This window comes from Neomonachus schauinslandi, chromosome 4, assembly GCF_002201575.2.
Source record: "Neomonachus schauinslandi chromosome 4, ASM220157v2, whole genome shotgun sequence".
NCBI classification, from domain to species: Eukaryota; Metazoa; Chordata; class Mammalia; order Carnivora; family Phocidae; genus Neomonachus; species Neomonachus schauinslandi.
The window spans coordinates 23,365,929-23,386,784 of NC_058406.1; the positions used below are offsets into that span (position 1 = coordinate 23,365,929).

A 20,856-nucleotide genomic window follows, 5' to 3' on the forward strand; every position below is an offset into this window, starting at 1 on the left:
CAAAGATTGCCCAGGTTCTGAGATGAGGGCAAAGCCAAGGGCTTCTTCTTGGAGGTCTTTGCTTCTCGCTGTCGGAGTAAAGCGAAAATGATTAAGCCTGGGATTCAAAGACCCGTGTCCCTTCTCCTTCATTTCATTTATCAAACTCTGGCTGATGCATGGAGATAAGTTATACCCTGTCCTTACCCTTAAGGACCTCATGGTTCATTAAATCCTTCTCTCTGTCCTACACTTCAAGCGGATTTTCCCATCTCCCTGTCTTTGCTCCTGCTGTGCCCCTCCCCCATCACCACCGTTACATTTCCCCTCCTTCTTAAGGCTCTGGTCAGAGGCCAGTTCCTCCCTGGAGCATCCCAAATACCCCCGTCAAGAGAGTGCTTGTCTCACTCTCCAGACTGGAAGCTCTCCAGGCAGGGCTGGGTCCCCCTTAACTCTGGGTCCCCTGTGCCAACCCTAGGACACAATGAGTGCTGGAGGAAGGGAAGTCGGAGGCTCTGGTGGCTGGGATTTCTGGCAGAGCTGACTGAGCCCCGCACTTAGAGGGCTCCACCATGGCAGCTCCTTTCTCCACCCCAATCCGCAATCCCTTTGGGGTCCAGCTTTGTACTTGCTGCTGAGGAAATGACGAGAGATAATCTGCCAGTTCCAAGAAGCAGTGGATCAAAAAATGAAACCATAAAAGCATCAGAAGAAAACATAGGAGGGTTTCTGATTGACTTTACAGTTAGAAAGACATTTCTAGGACTCAAAACCAGAAGCTATACTGAGAAAGAACTATCAATGGCTTTTAAGCTTTTGAAGAAATCCTCAGTCTTATTCATAAGAAGATAACTACAAATTTAGAATACATGTAGGTTCCATTTTTCACTTATCATATTGGCAGAAAGCCAAAAGTTGAATAACATCCTTTAGGTGACACTGGAAAAGAAAGTCAGCTCATCATCGCTGGGGGAGGGGAGATCTCTCAGCACAACCCCTGTGGGGGACAAAAAGGCAATATCTATAAAAATTACAAATACATTTGTGTTAGGCAGAATTCTAAGGTGACTCTCATTGGCTTTCACCTTTGTGTGATCTCTTGCAACATGGGCGGAAGCTGTGAATATGAGAAAATGTGAACTTGAGAATTATGTTTCATTGTATGGCAAAGAGATTTTTGCAGATGTCAGTAAGGTCCTCTATCTGTTGATTTTAAGGTAGAGATTACACTGAGTGGGCTGGATCAGATCAGGGGAGCCCTTTAAAGGCAGAGAATTTTCCCTGGCTGGTCTCAGAAGGAGAAGTCAGAGACTTGAAGCTTGAGAAGAATTCATCATGCTATTTGGGGGAAGCCACATGGCAAAGAACATAGGTGTCATCTAAGAGCTGAGGGAGGCCCCCAGCTGATGGCCCCCAGAAACCCAGAGATCTTAGTTCTACAACCACCAGGAACCAAACTCTGCAAATGACAGCAATGAGCTTGGAAACAGGTTTCCCCCAGAGCCTCCAGACAAGAACTAAGCCTTGCCAACCCCTTGATTTTACCCTGAGCAGAGCACCTCACCACACTGGGCTGGACTTCTGACCAATAGACTGTGAGCTGATAAATAGGTGTTGTTTTAAGCTGCTGAGTTTGTGGTAATTTGCTAGGAAGCCATAGAAAACTAATACAATACCCACACGCCAGCAATCCATTTTGGGAAATCTATTTACCTGTATGTGCATACATATGAAACAAAGTACTTATGTGATTATTGCAGCATTGTTGTTACACCAAAAAAAAAAACAAAAAACCACAAAAAACAAAAAACCCTAGAAACAACTCAAATGTCCATCAATAGGGAATTGGTGAAATGAATTGTTTCAGTCTCTACAGTAGCATCATGTGCAGTGTTATGAAAGAACGAGGAGACTATTTGCTGATAGAATTCTCCAGGATGGGTGACAAGTAAAAAAAAAAAAAATGCAGCACAGTGTATGTAGTTTGTTGCCTTTTCTGTAAAAAGGGCATTAAAACATATACTCATTTTTAGACTTGCAGAAAGAAACTCTGAAAGGTACGAGGTGCTAATAAAAAGTGGGGACCTATAGAGAGTGGGAGCGAGGAGTCAGAATAGGGCAAATGAGGCTCATGGGTCACGGTGAGACTTTTTACTTCATGCTTTTTAAATATGTTTTTGAACATTGAACATGCATTAATGAATGAAAAAAATCAAAACTAATTGTTTCCAAATAAATCAATGTCGGGGGCGCCTGGGTGGCTCCAGCGTCTGACTCTTGGTTTCTGCTCAGGTCATGATCTCAGGGTCATGAGATCAAGCCCCATGTTGGGCTCTGCACTCAGTGGGGAGTCTGCTTGAGATTTTCTCTCCCTCTCCTTCTGCCCCTCCCTCCTCTAAAATAATAAATAGATCTTTTTTAAAAATCTAAAATGAGGGGCACCTGAATGGCTCAGTCGGTTAAGCATCTGCCTTCGCCTCAGGTCACGATCCTGGGGTCCTGGGATTGAGCTGAGCCACACATCAGGCTCCCTGCTCAGCGGGGAGTCTGCTTCTCCCTCTCCCTGGGCCCCTCTCCCCCTCTCATGCTCTCTCTATCGCTCTCTCTCGAATAAATCAATAAAATCTTTAAAAATCTAAAATGAATCAATGGGGCACGGTCCTCCTAGCTTCTCTCTGGGCCTCATCCTGCTCCCTCGCCTTGCCCCTACAAGTTGATCCAGGGGAATGTCCTCCATGGGACTCTTGACCTCTGGCATTTCCTCCTCATTCTCCCTTTTGCCTCAGGAGAACTAGAGGCAAGAATTCAAATAGCTGTGTCTGCGCAAGTCATCTCTCTGGAATTCAGTTTTCCCGTCTGTGAAATGGGGATGATAGCTCAGAGCGTTGGTGGGCGGTTCAGTGAGATCATTCAAATGGGTGCCCGGCCCATGGCAGGTACTCACGGCATCCACGCTGGCTGGAATATAGGAAGGACCCCTCCCTGCAGAGGTAGTTTATCAAGCATACACTAGATGGAGAAGAAATGATAGCGCCCTTCACTTCCCACACGCTTACTCTGTGACTGTGGCCGGATTCTTCCCCTTTGCTATGAGATGCCTCAGGATCCTGGAGCAAGAGATCTCGTTTCTTTTTTTTTTTTTTTAAGATTTTATTTATTTATTTGACAGAGAGACAGCGAGACAGGGAACACAAGCAGGGGGAGTGGGAGAGGGAGAAGCAGGCTTCCCGCCGAGCAGGGAGCCCGATGCGGGGCTCGATCCCAGGACCCTGGGATCATGACCTGAGCCGAAGGCAGACATTTAACGACTGAGCCACCCAGGCGCCCCAAGAGATCTCGTTTCTGCAGTTGCAGATGAGAGGCATGGACTTGAGGACGTTGCTGCCCTCCCTGCCCAGGGACAGATGGGGTGTTGGGTTCTGGCAACCTTCCAGATCCCCAGGGGCTTCCGCTGCACTTCTTGTCTCTGGGTTCCAGGAGATTCCCCAGGATCCTGGAAGAAGATATCCGTCTCTTGTCTAATTAGTGTGAGATAGGTTCCTGATAGTTGAGCCTTGACCTGACGTAAGAAAGGTGTTCATTTTAGGAGATGTTGACTATGTTCCTGGCTGGAGAGCCTGTCGTGGTCCGTCTCAGGTGTGGACTCGCTTCCATGGCCCTCTGCCCGTATGTCACGTGCTCCTGGGAGATGCGTGGGGCTGTTTGTTCTTGTCCAGGCTGATGCACACAGAGAGCAGAGACCTGCTGTGTGAGCAAGTGCATGTGTTCGGGGTCCAGACCTGTTCTAGCCCCGTGAGACTGGTGTAATCTGGTTAGTACAGGTCTGCCCAAGAGGTTTGAGCGGGTTTACACTAGTGTCACCTAGTTTTAACTGATTTGACTCACTTAAGTCAGTTTAAGTGCATTTGTGGCTCCTTGGCTATTCTGAACTCCTTTACCGTTTAATAGTAACAGACCCTGATCTTACACCAGTGACATGTCAGCATTGTGGATTCCAAGTGCTTTACATACAGTAAGTCACATAATCCTCCTACCTGCCCCACAGGTAGAGACTGTGTCCTCATTTTACACATGGAGAAACTGAGGCACAGAGAGCTTAAGACACTGGCCCCAGGTTTCATGGTTACGGAGGGCCAGAGGCAGGGTTTGAACCTCTTCCTTCTGGCTCCTGAGTGAGCTCTGAAGCTCGGGGTCAGGCTCCTAACACTACAGATGAGGATTTGAACCACTTCAAGAGGAGTCGATTTAATCTGAGCCAGTTGTTGTTGCTGCTAGAAGCTGCTTTGTTCTGGCTCGATCTGCATCCAGTCCTGAATCTGGCACATTCCAGTGGACACACAGATCTCAGACACCGTAGCTCCTTGAAATGGAAGACCACCATATTCGTTTTCTAGAGCTACTGTAACAAACCGCCACAGCTTTAAAAACAAGAGAAACTTATTTTCTGACAGTTCTGGAGATGTGGACAGGTGTATTCTCCCTCTGTAGGCTGTTGGGAGAAGCTGCTTCTGGCCTTCTCCAGCTTCTGGTGGCCCCAGGTGTTCCTTGGTCAGAGTGCTCCGATCTCTGCATCTGTGGTCACATGGCCTCCCTCGTCTTCTGTGTCCCCCGTGTGTCTCCCACAGGGACACTGGCCAGTGGATTAGGGTCCACCCCGTTATCAAGGGTGATCTCATTTCAAGATAATTGCATCTGCAAGGACTCTTTTTCCAAATAAAGTAAGATTCATCGGTCCCAGGGATTAAGACATGGATATATCTTTCTCGGGGCCTCATCCAACCCATCATGACCACTGAGGTCACATCGCAGTATTTCCCCTTAGGGACCCAGCTCTTAAAAATGACTCTTCCCACTGGATTGGAATTCACCCATCTGTAGGGGTTTTATCACTTTCCGCTCGGGGATGGAAAGGCCAAGTGTAAAATGTGTGGGCAGCCATGGGAGAGCCTCTTGTACTTTTCAAGACCAGTTTTATTAACATTCCCGGGTGAGAAGATCAGGACTTCCCGGAAACATCAAGTGAGGTGTGGACGTGTTTCTGTAAACAGGCATTCCAAGCTTGGACCAGCCTTCTGAGATGTTCGCTGGTGGTCTCACCAAGCTTCCTATGCCCAGGTGAGCCTTCTTTACGGAAAGTGATGCTGAACTGAAGGAGGATAGATGAGGGGGAGCTGTTAACCCCGAATCTCCCAGTACTCCTGGCTCGGGTTGGCAGGAAGCTAACAATTTAGATGTCGGTGAAGATGGCACAGTGGGTCATTACTCAGTGCACAGACTTTGCAAGGAAGCAGCAGCCAGGGGCCTTTTATACCCAACTGGCCCCAACACCAGTGATGCAGAAATATTACACAAAAGAGAAAGCTGTGTTTCTCTGTTCGGCATTTTCCCACTTGCACTGACCACTGAAGACCACAAACACTACCAGGTATGGGAGTCAAGTTAGCCCTTGCACAAATTTGGCCTGGGCAGAGGCGTGTGTCCGGGCGTTCAGGGCTTGGGCTTGAGGTTCTGTTCGGCCCCCAACAGCTGTGTGCGGGAGCCAGAAAGTCTTTCTGAGTCTTGACTTTCCCATCTGTAAATTGAGATAATTGGATTACCTGGGGGAAAGGCTTATGCTTGGCACCTGCCACAGCTGACAGAGAACAGACTGGCGGGCCAGGGTCATCACAAGTTCATGGGCAGTAATTCTGAATGGTCGCTCTGCGCGGCTGGAAATCCTACTCTGTTTCTCCGGTGGCCTTGGTTGTGAAAATGATTTCACACCTAACCCTTGGTCCTCCACCCGTTCCTCTGTGCCGATCTCGCTTTGGCAGCGACTTGCTCCCACTCCCCTGGAAAAATGGAAACCATCAGAGGAGCCTCCCTGGTCTTTGTATGGGGAAATCTACAAACCCATCTCCCCTTCTCTTCAGCCTCTAGGGTCATGCCTCTCCAACAGCTCTGTCTTTTGTGCTCTAGGTCCCCCTCCCTTACTTTATCAGGGACTTTGCTCCGGCATAATTCCTTTGCTCTGTATCACCAGGTCCTGGCCTCCTAGTGGTCAGTACCATCAGCACAGACTCGGTTTTGTAGCCTTCATAGTTGGACGAAACCTTCCCATGACCCTCGCATTCCCTTCCAACACTCCCGTTCTCCGCTTCCCTTTGCCCTAAAACTTTCTGAAAAGTTGCCTATGATCGTTCTCTCCAATTCACTGGCTCCCATTTGCTGTCCCACCCATTGCAGTCCAGCTTCCGGCCTCCCTGTTCCACTAAGACTGCTCTCAGCAAGGTCGCCCCAAGTCCCTGTTGCCAAATCTAGTGGATGTTTCTCTGTGCTCAGCTCATTCGACCGTTGGGTGGCATTGCACCCAGGTCAACTCTCCTTCTGTCTTGAAAGACTCTCTCCTATTGGCTGCCTGACCTCTCCTACCTGGCTTTCCTCCTCCCTCCCTGGCCACACCTGCTCAGTCTACTGTACCATTCCTCCCTCTGTCCAGCTTCTAATATGGGAGCATCCCTGGCTCAGTCCCTTCCCTCTTATCCAGTTGGAGCTGGAAACGTGGTAGCCTAGAGGTCCAAATGTCCCTGAGGCTGCCCAAACTCGGGGGAGGGGAACAGTCTCCCACTCTCAATGACTCTCATCGTAGGAGCAGAGCATTTGTGGCCATCTTCAGCCCCCGGGGCTAGAAACCCAGAAGTCCTGCTCATTTCCTCCTGTCTCCCACCCCTTCCATCTGCTGCTCCTTCAGTAAGTCCTGTCAACACCACCATCGCCCCCACCCCCGCCAGAATAGGTCTCAAATAGGTCCACTTCTCTTGTCTCCACGGCCACCAGCCTCGTTCAAGGCCCAGTGCCTCTCGCCTGGTCCCACCGTTGCCTCCTGCCTGGTCCCTCTGAACCACTTCCCTGACTCGAGGTCCGCTGTTCTCACCAGAGGGGCCCGAGTGGGCTTTGCTCGTGTGATCACATTATTTCACTCCCACAGTGACATCTCCCCGGTGGTCAGAAGACAATGCAAGCTCCTCGCTCCAGCCTGGGGGCCCTCCCCGCCTCGGCTCACCCCTCAGCCCTCCTCTGTTGCTGCCATGCGGCCCCGCTGGACTTCCTTCTGTGTCTCGAACAGACCCCCCTGTGCCAGGCTTCAGGACCCTTGCCTCGCACCCCTCGGCTTCCTGGGACACCCCCCTCCCCCCAGGCCCCTTCCTGTCCTTTAGGCCTCAGTTCACCTGTCGTCTCCTCCCCAAGGCCCTGGGGGCCACCACATGACTCCAGGGTCCTATGCCGTGTGTGTGTGTGTGTGTGTGTGTGTGTGTGTGTGTGTGTGTAGAGAGCGCTTCACTCAGAGATATTTGTTTGCTTGTTCATGTGTCCATCTTCCCACAGATTGAAGACTTCGCCACAGAAGGGCCTGTGTCTGTTCGGCTCCACCCTGAGCGCCCCGCACTGGCCCCAGAGTAAATGACCAGCATGTAGTAAATGACCAAGAAACACTCACTGAGTGAAGGAGAAAATCCGACGGGAAGGCATGGCACGGTGTGGTACCACACATTTCCACACAGCCCGGAACTTTCTCTGCCAGAGCTCTAGCATGCTGTGGCAGCACGCCCTTCTGCCTGTCACACAGCCCCAGGGGCAGTGCTTTCCATCACACAGTCCAAGGGGCCCCGGGAAGGCCGACATGTCGCGACATGGCCCGACACGCACAGCGCGAGGCCTCGCTTGGATCGCCTGGGTGTCAGCGCTCTCAGCTCTGGACACGTCCGGCTGACCCCAGCCGGCCACAAGGGATCCCCAGCCTCAGCCGGAGGGTCATTTGGGACCCAAGCAACTGAGCCCCAGGCCCCAAGTGGTGGGCCCTTGGCTGCAGACCTGGGTTCATCGGAGCATAATGGGCCTTTGTCTTCCCAGAAGGCCCCGCTCAGCCTCCGGAGGAGAATGGCCCATTCTGAGCACCCGGAGCAGCTGTGTGGTGGTGGCAACGTTGGGGGGGGATGGGTAAGCACTGGACTGGGGAGAGGCGAGGAGGCCTGGGCCTCTGCTCTGCTGTGTGACCTTAGGCATGTCACTGTCCCTTTTCGCTTGCACCTCCCTTTGTAGAAAGAGAAGAGCACGAAAGGGCCTCTAAGGAGCAGCCGGGTACCAAGGCCCAGAGAGGAACAGCGTCTGCCCAGGGTCACAAGTGAAGGAGGACAGAGTTGCCACCAAGCCCAGGTCACCTGCCTCCCAGAAGGCAGAAGGACTCAGAGGGTCCTGCTTGACTCCTCACCTGTTGCTCTGCCCCCAGGCCCTTGCAGCAGAATAAGGCAGAGAATAAGGCAGCAGGAAGGAGGGGGGCCGTGGAAAAGGAAAGTGGGGCTCTAGCAGCCACTGAGCCCTGCCCTTTTCCTCTCCTCTCTGGCCAAGGCACCCAGTGAGTCATGAGATTCCACTGGGGTGGGCTTAGTGCCAAAATCAGTGATGACAAGGGACACCCGCCCCCCAGCCATGCTCTTGGCTCTGCAATCTTCCCTTGCTCTGTGTTCCTCCTTTCTGTGCGCAGACAGGCAAGAGCGGGCAGAGCGCCCAAACCCCCAAACAGACACAAACAGACACCCACACAGGTACCCAGACCGTTAGCGAGACAGACACCGAGTAGATAGGCGGGCAGAGACAATGACAGTCACACAACTATACGTGCGGACACACAAGCCCCAAGCACACACATACTGGCAAAGAACATGCTGCCAACAAATACCCAGACGCATGAACGACACAGAGGCAACATGCAGACAGACACACAGGCGCAGGGCACACACGTAACAGAGAGACAAGCAGATGCAACAGACACACCCCACAAACACGACGATTCAGATACACACGCGCGCACACAACAAAGACTCACACGGGTGGCCCACAGGGAGTGACTTGGGGCAAAGGACGAGCCAGATATCCAGGGCCGCACCCCAGCCCCCTGCCCCAGACCCCAACTGAAACTGACCCATGGAAGTGGGCACTCTGAGTATGGGCTCTTCTCAGGGCAGCCTCCACCTCCCACCCCGAGGATGTGACATCAACCAATACCCAGGGGCCCGCCTTGCCGCCGGATGAATGGAGGTTAGACGCAACCAGGGACTTCCCAGCTAGGAGTGTGTCCAGACCTGTAGTGGGTGACTAAGGGTGGCTGGAAGGAAAGGAGCCAAGTGGTGGCAGGTAGGGAGCCTGCGTTCTGGCTGGTGATGGGCAAAAGTCTGTTCCCCTGAGCCGCGGGTTCCCACTAGTCTTGGTCCTCCCAGGTCCCTGCAAGGAGCAGGTGGGCCAGCTCCTGGGGTGTCCCTGCTAGTGCTGAGCCCCCCCAACCACCCCATGCCCTGCAGCAGGGTGACTCCCTGCCCAGTGCCCCTGGCAGGGGGTAACCCAGTCACAGATGCCCGTTGTCCTGGTCCCCTCCCCACCCCCAGGAGCTGGCCAGCTGAGGACATCCCTAGGCTGGGGGAGGGGTGTGGAGTGGTCAGAGAAAGGGCAAAGGGAATCCCCATGCCTGATGCTTCCCCTCAGTGGGCGGATATGAGGTGCAGGCCTGGGGATCAGGGAGTCTGTCCAGGTGTCATCTTTCATCCTCCCTGCCCTTAGAGTCCCAGAGCCAAGGACCAACCTGCTAGAAGAGGGGATTGTGCAACAGAGAGGTAAAAGGTGAAGGCAGGGCCGGCGGGACAGAAGACCCATTGTTTGGGGCCCAGGCCAGCCCAGGGAAAGGAAGGGTTTATGCCCCGGGCAGGAAGGGGGGCTCTGTGGGGGGCACCAGCTGCCAGGGCTCGTGCCCTTGGGCCCTGGAGGGAGAGAGGGGCCAAGCAGGACGCCCTCGGGGTGGATAAAGGGGGCAGTGCTTGGCAGTGCTTGGCATTGCTTGGCAAGGTGCCTGGGCAGGGCAGACCCAAAGAAGAGTTACAGGGCAGGGAGGGCCCCCACACCACACCCACCCCACCCCCTCGAAGGATGAGCCGCCAAGGCAGGGTCCTCAACTATCCTCCAGATTCCAGTCATTCCTGGGAACGGAGGCGGTTTGGGGCGGCCCCAAGCCTGGGGGTGGGGTACTGTGACGCGGGGATGGGGGTGTGCACGACTGTTTTTATTACTGAGGGCTTGGAGAGGTTCTTAGAGATTTTTGCTGCCCACACTCTCCCCATCGGCTGCCAAACTTAACTCCAAAACTCGGAGCTCCGCCGCCCCCAATCTCCCCTTCTCCGCTGGAGCCCCTCAGCCCTGCAGTGAAGGCCACTGGGAAGTCCTCACAGGTGTCCGACCACAATCCTTTCAGCTTCAGTTGGAGTTCCGCCCCCTAAGGGAACGGCTGTCAGCAGAGACCCGGCGAGGACAACCACGTGCTCACTGTCCCTCTCACAGGTCCCAGCTCCTGAGTGACAAGGGCGACTCCAGGTGTGAGCCAGCGGGCCCCTCCTCCTGCAGCCTGGCGGCCAGGGCGGCGCCACGGGCAGGGCGGTGCAAAAGGCGGTCCCGCCCCGCACTCCTCGCTTGACTTTTGAGTGTCCCGTGGTCCCAGGAGCCGGGCAGCGGAGGCGCGCGCGGGCAGCCTGGGCACAGCCCGTCACCAGGTAGGGACGCTCCCCCCCGCGCAGAGAGGAGGGGGTATATTCAGAAGGAACAGAGAAGAGGGGGCAGGCGGAGGGAGCAGGGTGTCCTGGCAGAGAGGGAGAGTGGAGGGGGGCAGAGGGACACAGAAGAACACAAGCTGGGGGGGGGGGGGGGACACCCGTGTCAGGAATGGAGGTTGAAAGAGGGGCAGAGGGACCCAGATAGGAGAGAAGACGTCAGTCCCAGTGTTGAGGGGTGTTGAGCCGGGGCACCGAGAACCCCACAATCCCCACCTCCTGTCCTTGAAGATCCCCAAGCTGGTCGGGGAGGGGCTCCGTTTCTCGCTCAATCTGCTTCCTGCCCCGGGACGCAGGAATCAGGGTCTCGGACCCTGCTGAACCCTCACTGAATCCCCTGGGACTCGCAGCCCCAGGGAGCTGGGAGATCAGTCCCCCTGGGGTGCCAGGGAGTGTCTGCTGCCTCTGACGACCTCTGACCCCCGACATCTGCGCTCCCTGGGCCCAGGAGGCGCCATGTGGCTATGTCCACTGGGGCTGCTGCTGCTGCTGGCCGGCGAGTCGGCCCCGGGTGCCCAGCGGGGTCGTGGGCGCCGCGAGCTCGCGCCGGGCCTGCACCTGCGGGGCATCCGGGATGCGGGCGGCCGGTACTGCCAGGAGCGGGACCTGTGCTGCCGCGGCCGGGCCGACGACTGCGCCCTGCCCTACCTGGGTGCTACCTGTTACTGTGACCTCTTCTGCAACCGCACCGTCTCCGACTGCTGCCCTGACTTCTGGGACTTCTGCCTCGGCGTGCCACCCCCCTTCCCCCCCATCCAAGGTGGGCACCAGACGGCCAGGAGGGTGGGTCGCTTCGTCAGCCCCAGACCCAGCGGGGCTCAGGAGCAAGGCTGGTGCACTGACGTTTCCAGGGGAGGCTTTGTAGAATCTGGGAGAGACCCCGCCCCACTGTCCGTGCCTCTGGGAAGCCCCGCTCTGGTCTAACTTGAATCTTTCCAGCAAGACTGGAAAAGAGAAGATCCTTGGTCAGTGGGATTCCCAGCTGGCCCAGGAGAAAGGCAGCCTCCTGCCCTTTCTCCCAGTCCTGCCTCCATGCCAGACCGGGAAGGTGCTGGCCACGCCCGCTGATTCACCCCAGGCTGATACAGCCCTCAGGGGTTGGTCAGGCTCATCTTAGCCATTCCTCTGCCTTTGCTCACGATTCTCTTCTTACCTGAGGTGGCTGGTCACACCTGGGAGGTGGGGGCGAATCCGTTCCTGCTTTCAGCTCGTGTCACCATCCTTTCCCCTGCCCTTGTCCCTGTCCCATAGAGGAATCATTTGAATCCCTTCCCCCAGTTCTGCGGGCCTGTGGGTGAGAGACCGAAGGCCTTGGTTGTCATCCCAAAGTGCTGTGTTATCTTAGGGGAGTCACTTGCCTTCTCTGGGCCTCGGCTTCCCCATGCCACTCCCACTCCCCATCTCCAACTTTCAAGTCATTTAAATGGCAAAGGCTCCAAGGAATGTTGTGGCTGGCATCCAAGTGAAGCAAGAGGGATCCAAGCTGGGGTCACTGAAGAACTTCCCAGGTAGCAGTTGGTATGTGACCCTGCAGGAGAGGTCTTAAGAAGTTATAGTTTGACCAGTTTCAGTGAGGGTTCGGCCGCGCTTGTGCACGCATGTGCGTGTGTGTGCGTGCGTGTGTGTGTGTGTGTGTGTTTGGAGGATTCGGGACACCTGACTTCTGAGGACCTGGCCCTCTCAGCCCATCGTCTCTGGTCCTGGTTCCATTTCTCTTCTCCTCTTCCCTGCCCCCAGGATGTACGCATGGGAGTCGCATCTATCCAGTCTTGGGAACCTACTGGGACAACTGTAACCGTTGGTGAGTGTTTGCGGCTTGGAGGGGGGCTTGCCTTGTGGACCCCGTGGCCCACAATCTTGGTTCCAGTTCTATCCCTGTCACTTATTTGCTGAGCCTGTTTCCTTGTCTGTAACACGGGATTTTTACCCTGCCCGTATCAGCTAATGAAACAACACTCTAACAGCATTCCCCAGGAGCGGTCAGCCACGGATGCCTGGCCCCAGGTGTGGCCCCTGAGCTGGGAGAGGTTCCCTGTCCCTTCTGGCTCTGGCTGGGCTACTGCCCCTCCCAACCTTTCTTGGTGTCACAGGAGAATCCGGAGAAGGGGGCGCCAGGAAGGAAAGCTCTGACTGCAGCATCCGCTGCCCTGGACGGGATGAGGGTCAGGGATGGCTGAGCTGGAGGCCAGCCAACCTGCAGCAGGGCCTTCCCTGGAATGTGGCCCCTTTTCCTCCCCTCCCCACCATTCTAGTGGGAGGTTGAAGGGTCAGGGGGGCCTCCCTACTCTAGTCTGAGTCCTGAGATGGGAAGTGGAGAGGGGTTGGGTAGGAAGCCTTGAATGCCTGATCGAAATAATGGGGACCCTGTGGCTTTGAGGAGGAGGCCCTGCACCCACTCCACCCCATGGCCTCTTTGTCTGGGACTGAGAGGCCCCAGGGAGGAGGAAACTTTTTGGAATGTATTACACATAAGCTGTTTCCATTGCCTCACCCGTGTGAGGGGTGCTGGGTCACAGTGAGAGTGGGGACTCGTGAGGTTCAGCGTGCATCTGGCTGAGAGAATGCGTGTGTGTGTGTGTGTGTGTGTGGTGTGAGTGTGTGTGAATCATGTGTGTGTTTTCAGAAAGACTGAGCTTGCCTACATGATCCTGCTGCTCCTGATTAGGATGCCTCTGGGCATTGATGGGTTAACCTCTTTCCCACTCCTATCCCTGGGGCCTGGCCACCCTGGGCCCCTCTGGAATGTTGGAACCTGCTGCCACCAGCCCAGTCTAGACCTGCTTGGGCAGCCCTGGGGGCAAAGGGGGAGGTGGCAGGAAAAGAGTGACCAGCCCACTGCCCGCACTGGGTGGCCCGGTTCCCTGCGCTTGACACCTGAGTGAGGGTGTGGGGCAATGCCTGTGGGCCGTCCAGGATGCGTGAGACCTCGAGGAATGCTTCGAGAGAGTAAGAGAAGGAAGGGGAACATGAGGAGAGCCTCCCCTCCCACGCAGTCTCCTCCAGCCCTTCTCCAGCCCTCCCTGAAAGTGCCCCCGCCCACTCCTGGGACTGAAGAGCCCAGCCATACTGGGTTTGTTCCCCTTGAGGCTCCTTAAAAGGCAACAAGGGAAGAAGGCAGTTTAGCATCTTCTTTTTTTTTTTTTTTTTTTTTTTTTTAAAGATTTTATTTATTTATTTGAGAAGGAGAGAATGAGAGACAGAGAGCATGAGAGGGAGGAGGGTCAGAGGGAGAAGCAGACTCCCTGCCGAGCAGGGAGCCCGACGTGGGACTCGATCCCGGGACTCCAGGATCATGACCTGAGCCGAAGGCAGTCGCTTAACCAACTGAGCCACCCAGGCGCCCCAGTTTAGCATCTTCTAATAGCAGAGTTATGAGCTTGTAAAAGCAACGTAGAATTCACAGAATTCCCTGTTTGTCGACACCTATTTATTAAAGACCTACTATGTGCCAGGCACTGTGCTGGACCAGGTGGATGCAGCCAGATGGGGCAGACGGCCCTTGTCCTTGCAGTGGAGCTTCTGGTTTAATGACGAAGGAGCCCCCACACAAATAAACATCTTACAACCTGTGACAGATGTGACGGTGAAAGGGAATAAAGGGGGATCCAGGTTTAGAGTGCAGTGGGGGCAAGGGAAGGCCACTCAGGAAGGGAGATGGTTATGCTGATACCAGAAAGGTATCAGACAAGAAGAGAAGGAGGGGGGGAGCAGCTCGTGGGCAGGCTGGGAGGTGGGACAGATCTCACTGCAGCTGGAGCTGTGACCTGGGGAAAGAAGCCCTGAGGAGGGGCAGGCCACGTCCATGGGTCTCGCAAGCCGTGCTGGAGCCACGCAGAGGCAGACAATCTGATAGATGTCATTGAGAGATCTCTCTGGGGATGGACTGCGGGGTATGCAGCGGGGTGTAGAGAGGCAGGGAGCCTGGGTAGGAAGCCATTGCCGTGGTCCAGGTGACAGGTGATAAGGGACTGGAGGAGGGTGATGGCCGTGGAGCGGTGAGAGGCAAGTGAATCCAGAACCTTTCATGGTGTGTCATCCCAGGATCTGCTGATGGCGGGCGCGGGAATGGGGGTACGCCACACACCTGGAGTTCTGGTTTGAACCCCCAGGGTGGATAAGGCGCTATGTCCTGAGTTGCGGATGTTCAGGGAGGAGCAGCTTTGGCGGGGGAGGCAGTCTGGGCCATTTTAAGTTTGCGATACACCCAGTGGATAGGAATCTGAAATTCAAGAGACAGGGCGTCCGGGGGCTCCTGGAATGGGAACACTAAGAGCAGATAATGATTCTCGACACCCAAGATGGGCCAGGCCCTGTGCTAATGGCTTTACAAAAGGCTGCCATTAATCCCTGGAAGGGGGGGGGGGGGGGGGGGGATGATTCATGTCCTCATTTTACAGACAAGAACTTGGAGGGAGGGAGAGACTTCGAATAACTCACCTGAGGTCGCATGACTCTCCAGCGAGGGCCAGAGCCCGGGAATTGAATTTCAGGATTCGTGCTCTTAGTCATTTCACGACTCTGCCTAGTCACTCATGCATCCAATAGATATTTCGTGGGTGCCTACTATGTGCTGGGTTTAGTTTTCTAGGCACCAAAGATACCAAACAAACCCTGCCCACCGGGACCTTAGTGTCTATGAGGAAGCGGGTATAATGAGGGCAAATAGCTAAATATATAGTGTGTCAGGTAACAACGACATGCTAAGGAGAAAAGAAAACAGGAAAGCAGGAGAGGAAGGTGGCCAGGGCAGGCCCCTCAGAGAAGGTGATTTCTGAATGAAGACTTGAACGAAGTAAGGGTGAGCCTCGGGGATGTGGGGAGAAGAGCAGCTCAACGGTCCTGGGGCAGGGAGCACAGCTGTTGTGAATAGTCAGGGGAGCGGTCTGGCTGGGGCCTCAGGAGCCAGGACTTGGAGGAGGGGGTCACCAAGGGGACAGGAGGACAGATCGTGCAGGGACAATCTTGTTAGCAGGGCAGGGACTTTGGCTCTTAGTCTGTGATGGGAAGCCAAGGGAGGGTTTTGGGCAAGGGGATGGCATGATATGACTTGGGTTGAACAGGGTCATCCAGCAGCTGTGTTAAAAATATACTGAAGTGGGGGTGCAGGGCAGAAGCGGGGAGAACAATGGCGAAGCTGCAGCAGAATCCAGGGGAAAGGTGACTGGCCCATGATGGCTGCAGGACGAATGAGACGTGGTTTGGATTCTGAATGTGTTTTTAAGGCAAAGCCAACAGGATTTGCCAGTGAAGCCAATCAGCACGTGAGGGAAGGAGTCAAGGGTGACTCCCAGGCTCTTGGCCTGAGGTTCGGGAAGGATGGACATTTTCCACGGACTGTAGGGAGAGCAGGCGTGGGAGTGGGGGATCAGAAATGCGGTCTGGGATGTGCTGTTAGACAACCCAGTGGTGGTACTGTATAGCGGCAAGATTCTTGGATCTGGAGAGATCTGGGCAGCAGATATAAACTTGAGAACTGTGAACTTGAAGTTGACATTGAGAGCCACCAGTCTGAACAGGACCATCTAGGGGTTCTTCCATAATCGCTGGCACAGAATCGCAGGCCTGTGGTGACTTCTGAGGCCCCCTTCCTTCAGAGGATGCCCAGCGCCCCTCACCTCTTCCTTCCCTCCTGTTCTTCTAGCACCTGCCAGGAGCAAGGGCAGTGGGAGTGTGACCAGGAGCCATGCCTGGTGGACCAAGACATGATCAACACCATCAACCAGGGCAACTACGGGTGAGAGGCCCTAGACATGTCCCCACTGGGCACAGACACACAAACCTTCCCCCGAGATGCCTCTGCCGCCAGGCACACCCTCACTCAGATCTCATTCACGTGGACACTTAGCCAGTATGCGTCTCTCCCACCCACATGCACGTACCTCCAGGAGCCCCAGCCATGGAAGGGCTGTGACTGTCATCCCTTCTCTTTCAGATGGCGGGCTGGGAACCACAGTGCCTTCTGGGGCATGACCCTGGATGAAGGCATTCGCTACCGCCTGGGTACCATCCGCCCTTCTTCCTCTGTCACCAATATGAATGAGATTCACGTAAGTCCATCCTTGCCCACAATCCTGCCATCTCCCCATCGCTTGGGACCCCAGGAACCCTGGCACATTGCACCCTGCTCCTTCAAGGGCCTGGGCCTAACACCCTCCAATAGGCTGTGTGTTCCTGGACAAATCACTCTCCTTCTCTGGGTCTTAGGTTCCTGCCCATAACAAGATGTGCTGCGCAGGAAGAATTGATGCTCAGATTCTGAGTTTTGTGGTCCCAGCACGAGCCCCTTGGTGGCCTCCCCAGCCTGGGAAAAATGCTATTCCTTCCAGTACAGCTGGGTCAGGCCCCAAGGGGCCAGGAGGTCACCTTGGTATTTTGGGAAGGGAAGGACAGATAGTGCTCTGGCTAGCGAGCCAGAATTCTCGGAAACAAATACCAGCTCAGTGGAACCCCGAGGGTGGAGAGGGCTTCTCCCTTCCTACCAGTGGGACCCTCTACGGGGAGAAAGGGAAACCAGACCTGGAACAGTCAGAAGGTGAGGAAGGGGAACTTCAGGGGGTCAGGGCGGGGGCACAGGCTGCAGGGTCTGTCCCTCAGCGCTGGGTAGGGAGGAGGCAGTTGGCCAGAGCAGCCCTCCCTGCAGAGGGACTTGGGCTCAAGGCTAGGATGACCAGACCCTGCCCCTGCCCTCACTCCCCTGGGCCTCTGCTATTTTCTGCCTCCTCTATTTGCCTTGGCCGCCTGCCCGGTCACAGGACCTTACTCCTTTTTCCCTCCCCTGCCCTTTAGGGCCTGAAGCCCAAGGTCCTGGTAGGAAGAAGGAAGTGTCAGATCAGAAGGCGCAGAGGAAGAATGAGGCAGGGGTTAAGAATGGAAAGTGGGTGACCCTGGCCTGGCCACTTCCCTGCAGGCTTCATCTGTGCAACGGGACTAGTCACCCCCACCTGACGTGGGAGAGGCACTAAATGGTGCTTGGGTCTTCCACCGAGTCAGGGTGGAGATTGCCGGAATCCCTCAGCAGCAGGAATACTCAAGGAACAAACCGCAGAAGGCCCTGGACTCTCGCTGGCCCTTCAAAGGCAATGGGCCCCTGAGGGGTCGGCCAGGCCAGAGGCAGGAGGCAGACGGAGTGACTCTTGCTTTGCAGACAGTGCTGCGCCCGGGGGAAGTGCTGCCCACAGCCTTCGAGGCCTCTGAGAAGTGGCCCAACCTGATCCATGAGCCTTTAGACCAGGGCAACTGTGCTGGCTCCTGGGCCTTCTCCACGGCAGGTACGGCCAAGGGTGGAGGCTGGCGCGGTGGGAAAGGACAGCCCAGGCCTGAGCCGCCTGACGGCCCTTCTGCCTCCCCCCACCAGCCGTGGCGTCCGACCGCGTCTCAATCCATTCTCTGGGGCATATGACTCCTGTCCTGTCGCCCCAGAACCTGCTGTCTTGTGACACCCACAACCAGAGGGGCTGCCGCGGGGGGCGTCTCGACGGTGCCTGGTGGTTCCTGCGACGTCGAGGGTGAGCAGCAGAGGGTGCGGGCAGGGGAGGCGAGGGGAGGCCGGGACCTCAGGAAGGCAACCCGCAGGAAGGGCCTGGGCCATGCTCGTCAGCCTCACTGCCCTCGCTCCCTCCTGCTTCTCCTCCAGGCTCGTGTCTGACCACTGCTACCCGTTCGTGGGCCGGGAGCAGGACGAGGCTGGCCCGGCACCCCGCTGTATGATGCACAGCCGGGCCATGGGTCGGGGCAAGCGCCAGGCCACCGCCCGGTGCCCCAGTAGCCAGGCCCATGCCAATGACATCTACCAGGTCACGCCGGCCTACCGCCTCGGCTCCAACGTAAGTTTGTGCTTGGTTGAGGGGGCAGAGGCGGGGGAGCTGGGACGTTGGCCAGAGGCTAGAGCCTCACCCCTGCTGGATACTCTCCTCCCCACTCCCAACCCTCCAGGAGAAGGAGATCATGAAGGAGCTGATGGAGAATGGCCCTGTCCAAGGTAAATGCCCCTCATCCTGCCCCCTGGTTCCAGAAGCTTGTGTCTGCTTGAGACTGGACACAGCACAGCAGCACAAGTGGTCTGTGGAGCACGGAGCAGCAAATCCACTGGGGCTGGGAGTCAGGGGGACCCGGTCCCCTCCCCGCGGGCGGCACCCTGTGGGGGGCACTTAGAGTCTTGGTATGGGCCTGGGCGCGCATCTCCAGACCTGTGCTGCTGGGCTGAGCCGGCCCTACTCTGACCTCGGCCCACAGCTCTCATGGAGGTGCACGAGGACTTCTTTCTGTACCAGGGTGGCATCTACAGCCACACGCCAGTGAGCCTTGGGAGACCAGAGCGGTATCGCCGGCATGGGACCCACTCGGTCAAGATCACAGGGTGAGGGGCTGGGGGCGGGCAGAGGGGCTGAGGGGGACAGAGGGGCTGGGGGAGCAGGGCTTGCACCAGGGGCTCCGAGCCAGCCTGGAATCTGTACCATCTCTCTGCGAAGCCCCATTTCGCAGAGGAGGAAACCAAGACATAAAAGGAGGAGGGGTTTGCCCCTGTCACACCTAGAGGTGGGGGCCTTTTAAGGTTTTCTAAGAACTGTTCCTTCCTTACACACGGGGATAAAATAACTCCCTTGAAAGACAGACACGGATCCCAGGGGTGGCTCAGCCTCTCCCCATCTCAGCACCTACCCCAACTCCGCCTGACCCACGGACTCCCATCCCCAGTCTTTGGTTCCCCACCGGATATACCCAGAGATGTTCCAGTCACTGATTTCAGTGGTCCATACCATGAAATGTCCTTTGCAGTGGGAGTGTGGGTCCTCCAAAGTACCCATGTTCTTGGAGTCTCTTCCTTGTGGTTCCTGGCACCCACCCCTCCCTGGCTCCCCAAGTGAGGAGGGAGGGCAGGCAGATGTGTGAGATCCCAGAGAACTGGTCCCCAGGATGTGGGGCCCTGCAGGGAGGCCCAAGTTCTCCCCCTTTCTGTTCACCCCCTTTGGTTATCCCTTTGGCACCCTCCCCCACATGGGTGTGAGTACACAAACTTCCAGAGGTGGAGACTGAGGGAGGTAGAGAGAGGGATCTGGAAGGGGAAGGCCCCTGGGGTTCCAGCCCCTGAAAGCAGGTGGAATCAGCTCTCTTCTCCCTCCATGGCTCTGCCCCCCGCCCCCCCGCCAGGTGGGGAGAGGAGACACTGCCTGATGGAAGGACGCTCAAATACTGGGTGAGTCCCTGCGCGGGGTGCCCTGCGACCGCTGCCTCCTCCCCCTCCCCCCACGCACAGCCCCCCTCACCGCCCCTCCTCATTCCCAGACGGCGGCCAACTCCTGGGGCCCAGCCTGGGGCGAGAGGGGTCACTTTCGCATCCTGCGCGGCGACAACGAGTGCGACATCGAGAGCTTCGTGCTGGGTGTCTGGGGCCGCGTGGGCATGGAGGACATGGGGCACCGCTGAGGCCCTGGCACCGAGCCGGGCCGGCCGGCGGAAGAGCCCCTGGGGAGCACCCGCCCCGCCCCTCCCGACGCAGCTCCGGGCGCAGGCGGGCGCCTGGGGTCTAATCCCCGCGCGCGGGTTCCGCTGACACAGGGCCCGGCCTGGGAGCCGCGGGCAGGCGAGGCTGGCGGAGCCCCCAGACCTCCCAGCGGGGATTGGGCAGGGCCTGGCCCAGGAGGAGCGGGCCTGAAGATCCCAGGCCCCAGCACCCCATCAGGACCACTAAAGCCAGGACACCCCCAAGTCTCCAGCCCACCACCCTATCCCACCCCACCCCTGTACTTTTATTCTCCAAAGATATTTATTTTTCTTTTCACTGTTTTAAAAATAAAAAGAGTACTGATCACTGTGGTATCCTCGAACTTTGGGGAGTGGAAAGCCAGGCCGGAGATGGTGTGGCAGGTGGTTAGACAGCAGAAAGGACCACCCAAGGCCTTGCTGGTTGGCAGGGGTGGGTAGGCTAGAAATCTTAGCCTCCATTCAGCCCTAATTGCCAGTGGCTCTGGGCGCTGACCCACTTGGAGGTGGGGCATGGATGCCCTGTCCTCTGGCCCCCAGAGAGACATGGGCCCGTGGGAACCACCTTTCAGACGCTGAGTCAGCGCTGCCTGGTGGGGGAAGCCATACCCACCGATCAGCAGAACTGGCGCCGGTGCCCAGCAGGCAAGGGGGGCACAGCCCCACAGAGGCCGGAGCCTCTGTCTCTGCAGATCAGCCTCTCCAAACCACCCAGGCGAAGCCCGCCTCCCCACCCCCACCCCCACCCCGAGCAGGCCTCTCTGAGCCC

General features: G+C 56.4%; 1 protein-coding gene across 1 annotated transcript; it reads left to right on the top strand.

The window, feature by feature from the left end:
- The first annotated feature begins 10,115 nt into the window (after positions 1–10,115).
- TINAGL1 (tubulointerstitial nephritis antigen like 1) lies at positions 10,116–20,407 on the top strand. The gene is made up of 13 exons (XM_021683639.1): positions 10,116–10,232; positions 10,342–10,550; positions 11,056–11,367; positions 12,345–12,408; positions 16,249–16,341; positions 16,540–16,654; positions 17,752–17,875; positions 17,962–18,112; positions 18,241–18,430; positions 18,540–18,585; positions 18,840–18,963; positions 19,755–19,800; positions 19,890–20,407. The coding sequence occupies exons 3-13, from the start codon at positions 11,064–11,066 to the stop codon at positions 20,028–20,030; spliced, it is 1,398 nt and encodes a 465-aa protein (XP_021539314.1). The 5' UTR covers positions 10,116–10,232; positions 10,342–10,550; positions 11,056–11,063; the 3' UTR covers positions 20,031–20,407.
- The last annotated feature ends 449 nt before the right edge of the window (positions 20,408–20,856 follow it).

What these genes read in the sequence shown, in the direction of transcription:
- TINAGL1 (XM_021683639.1), top strand. Translation starts at nt 11,064, where the DNA reads ATGTGGCTATGTCCACTGGGGCTGCTGCTGCTGCTGGCCGGCGAGTCG. An exon ending in TGGGACAACTGTAACCGTTG is followed by an intron (nt 12,409 to 16,248) that starts GTGAGTGTTTGC and finishes CTGTTCTTCTAG; the next exon opens with CACCTGCCAGGAGCAAGGGC. An exon ending in CCAATATGAATGAGATTCAC is followed by an intron (nt 16,655 to 17,751) that starts GTAAGTCCATCC and finishes CTTGCTTTGCAG; the next exon opens with ACAGTGCTGCGCCCGGGGGA.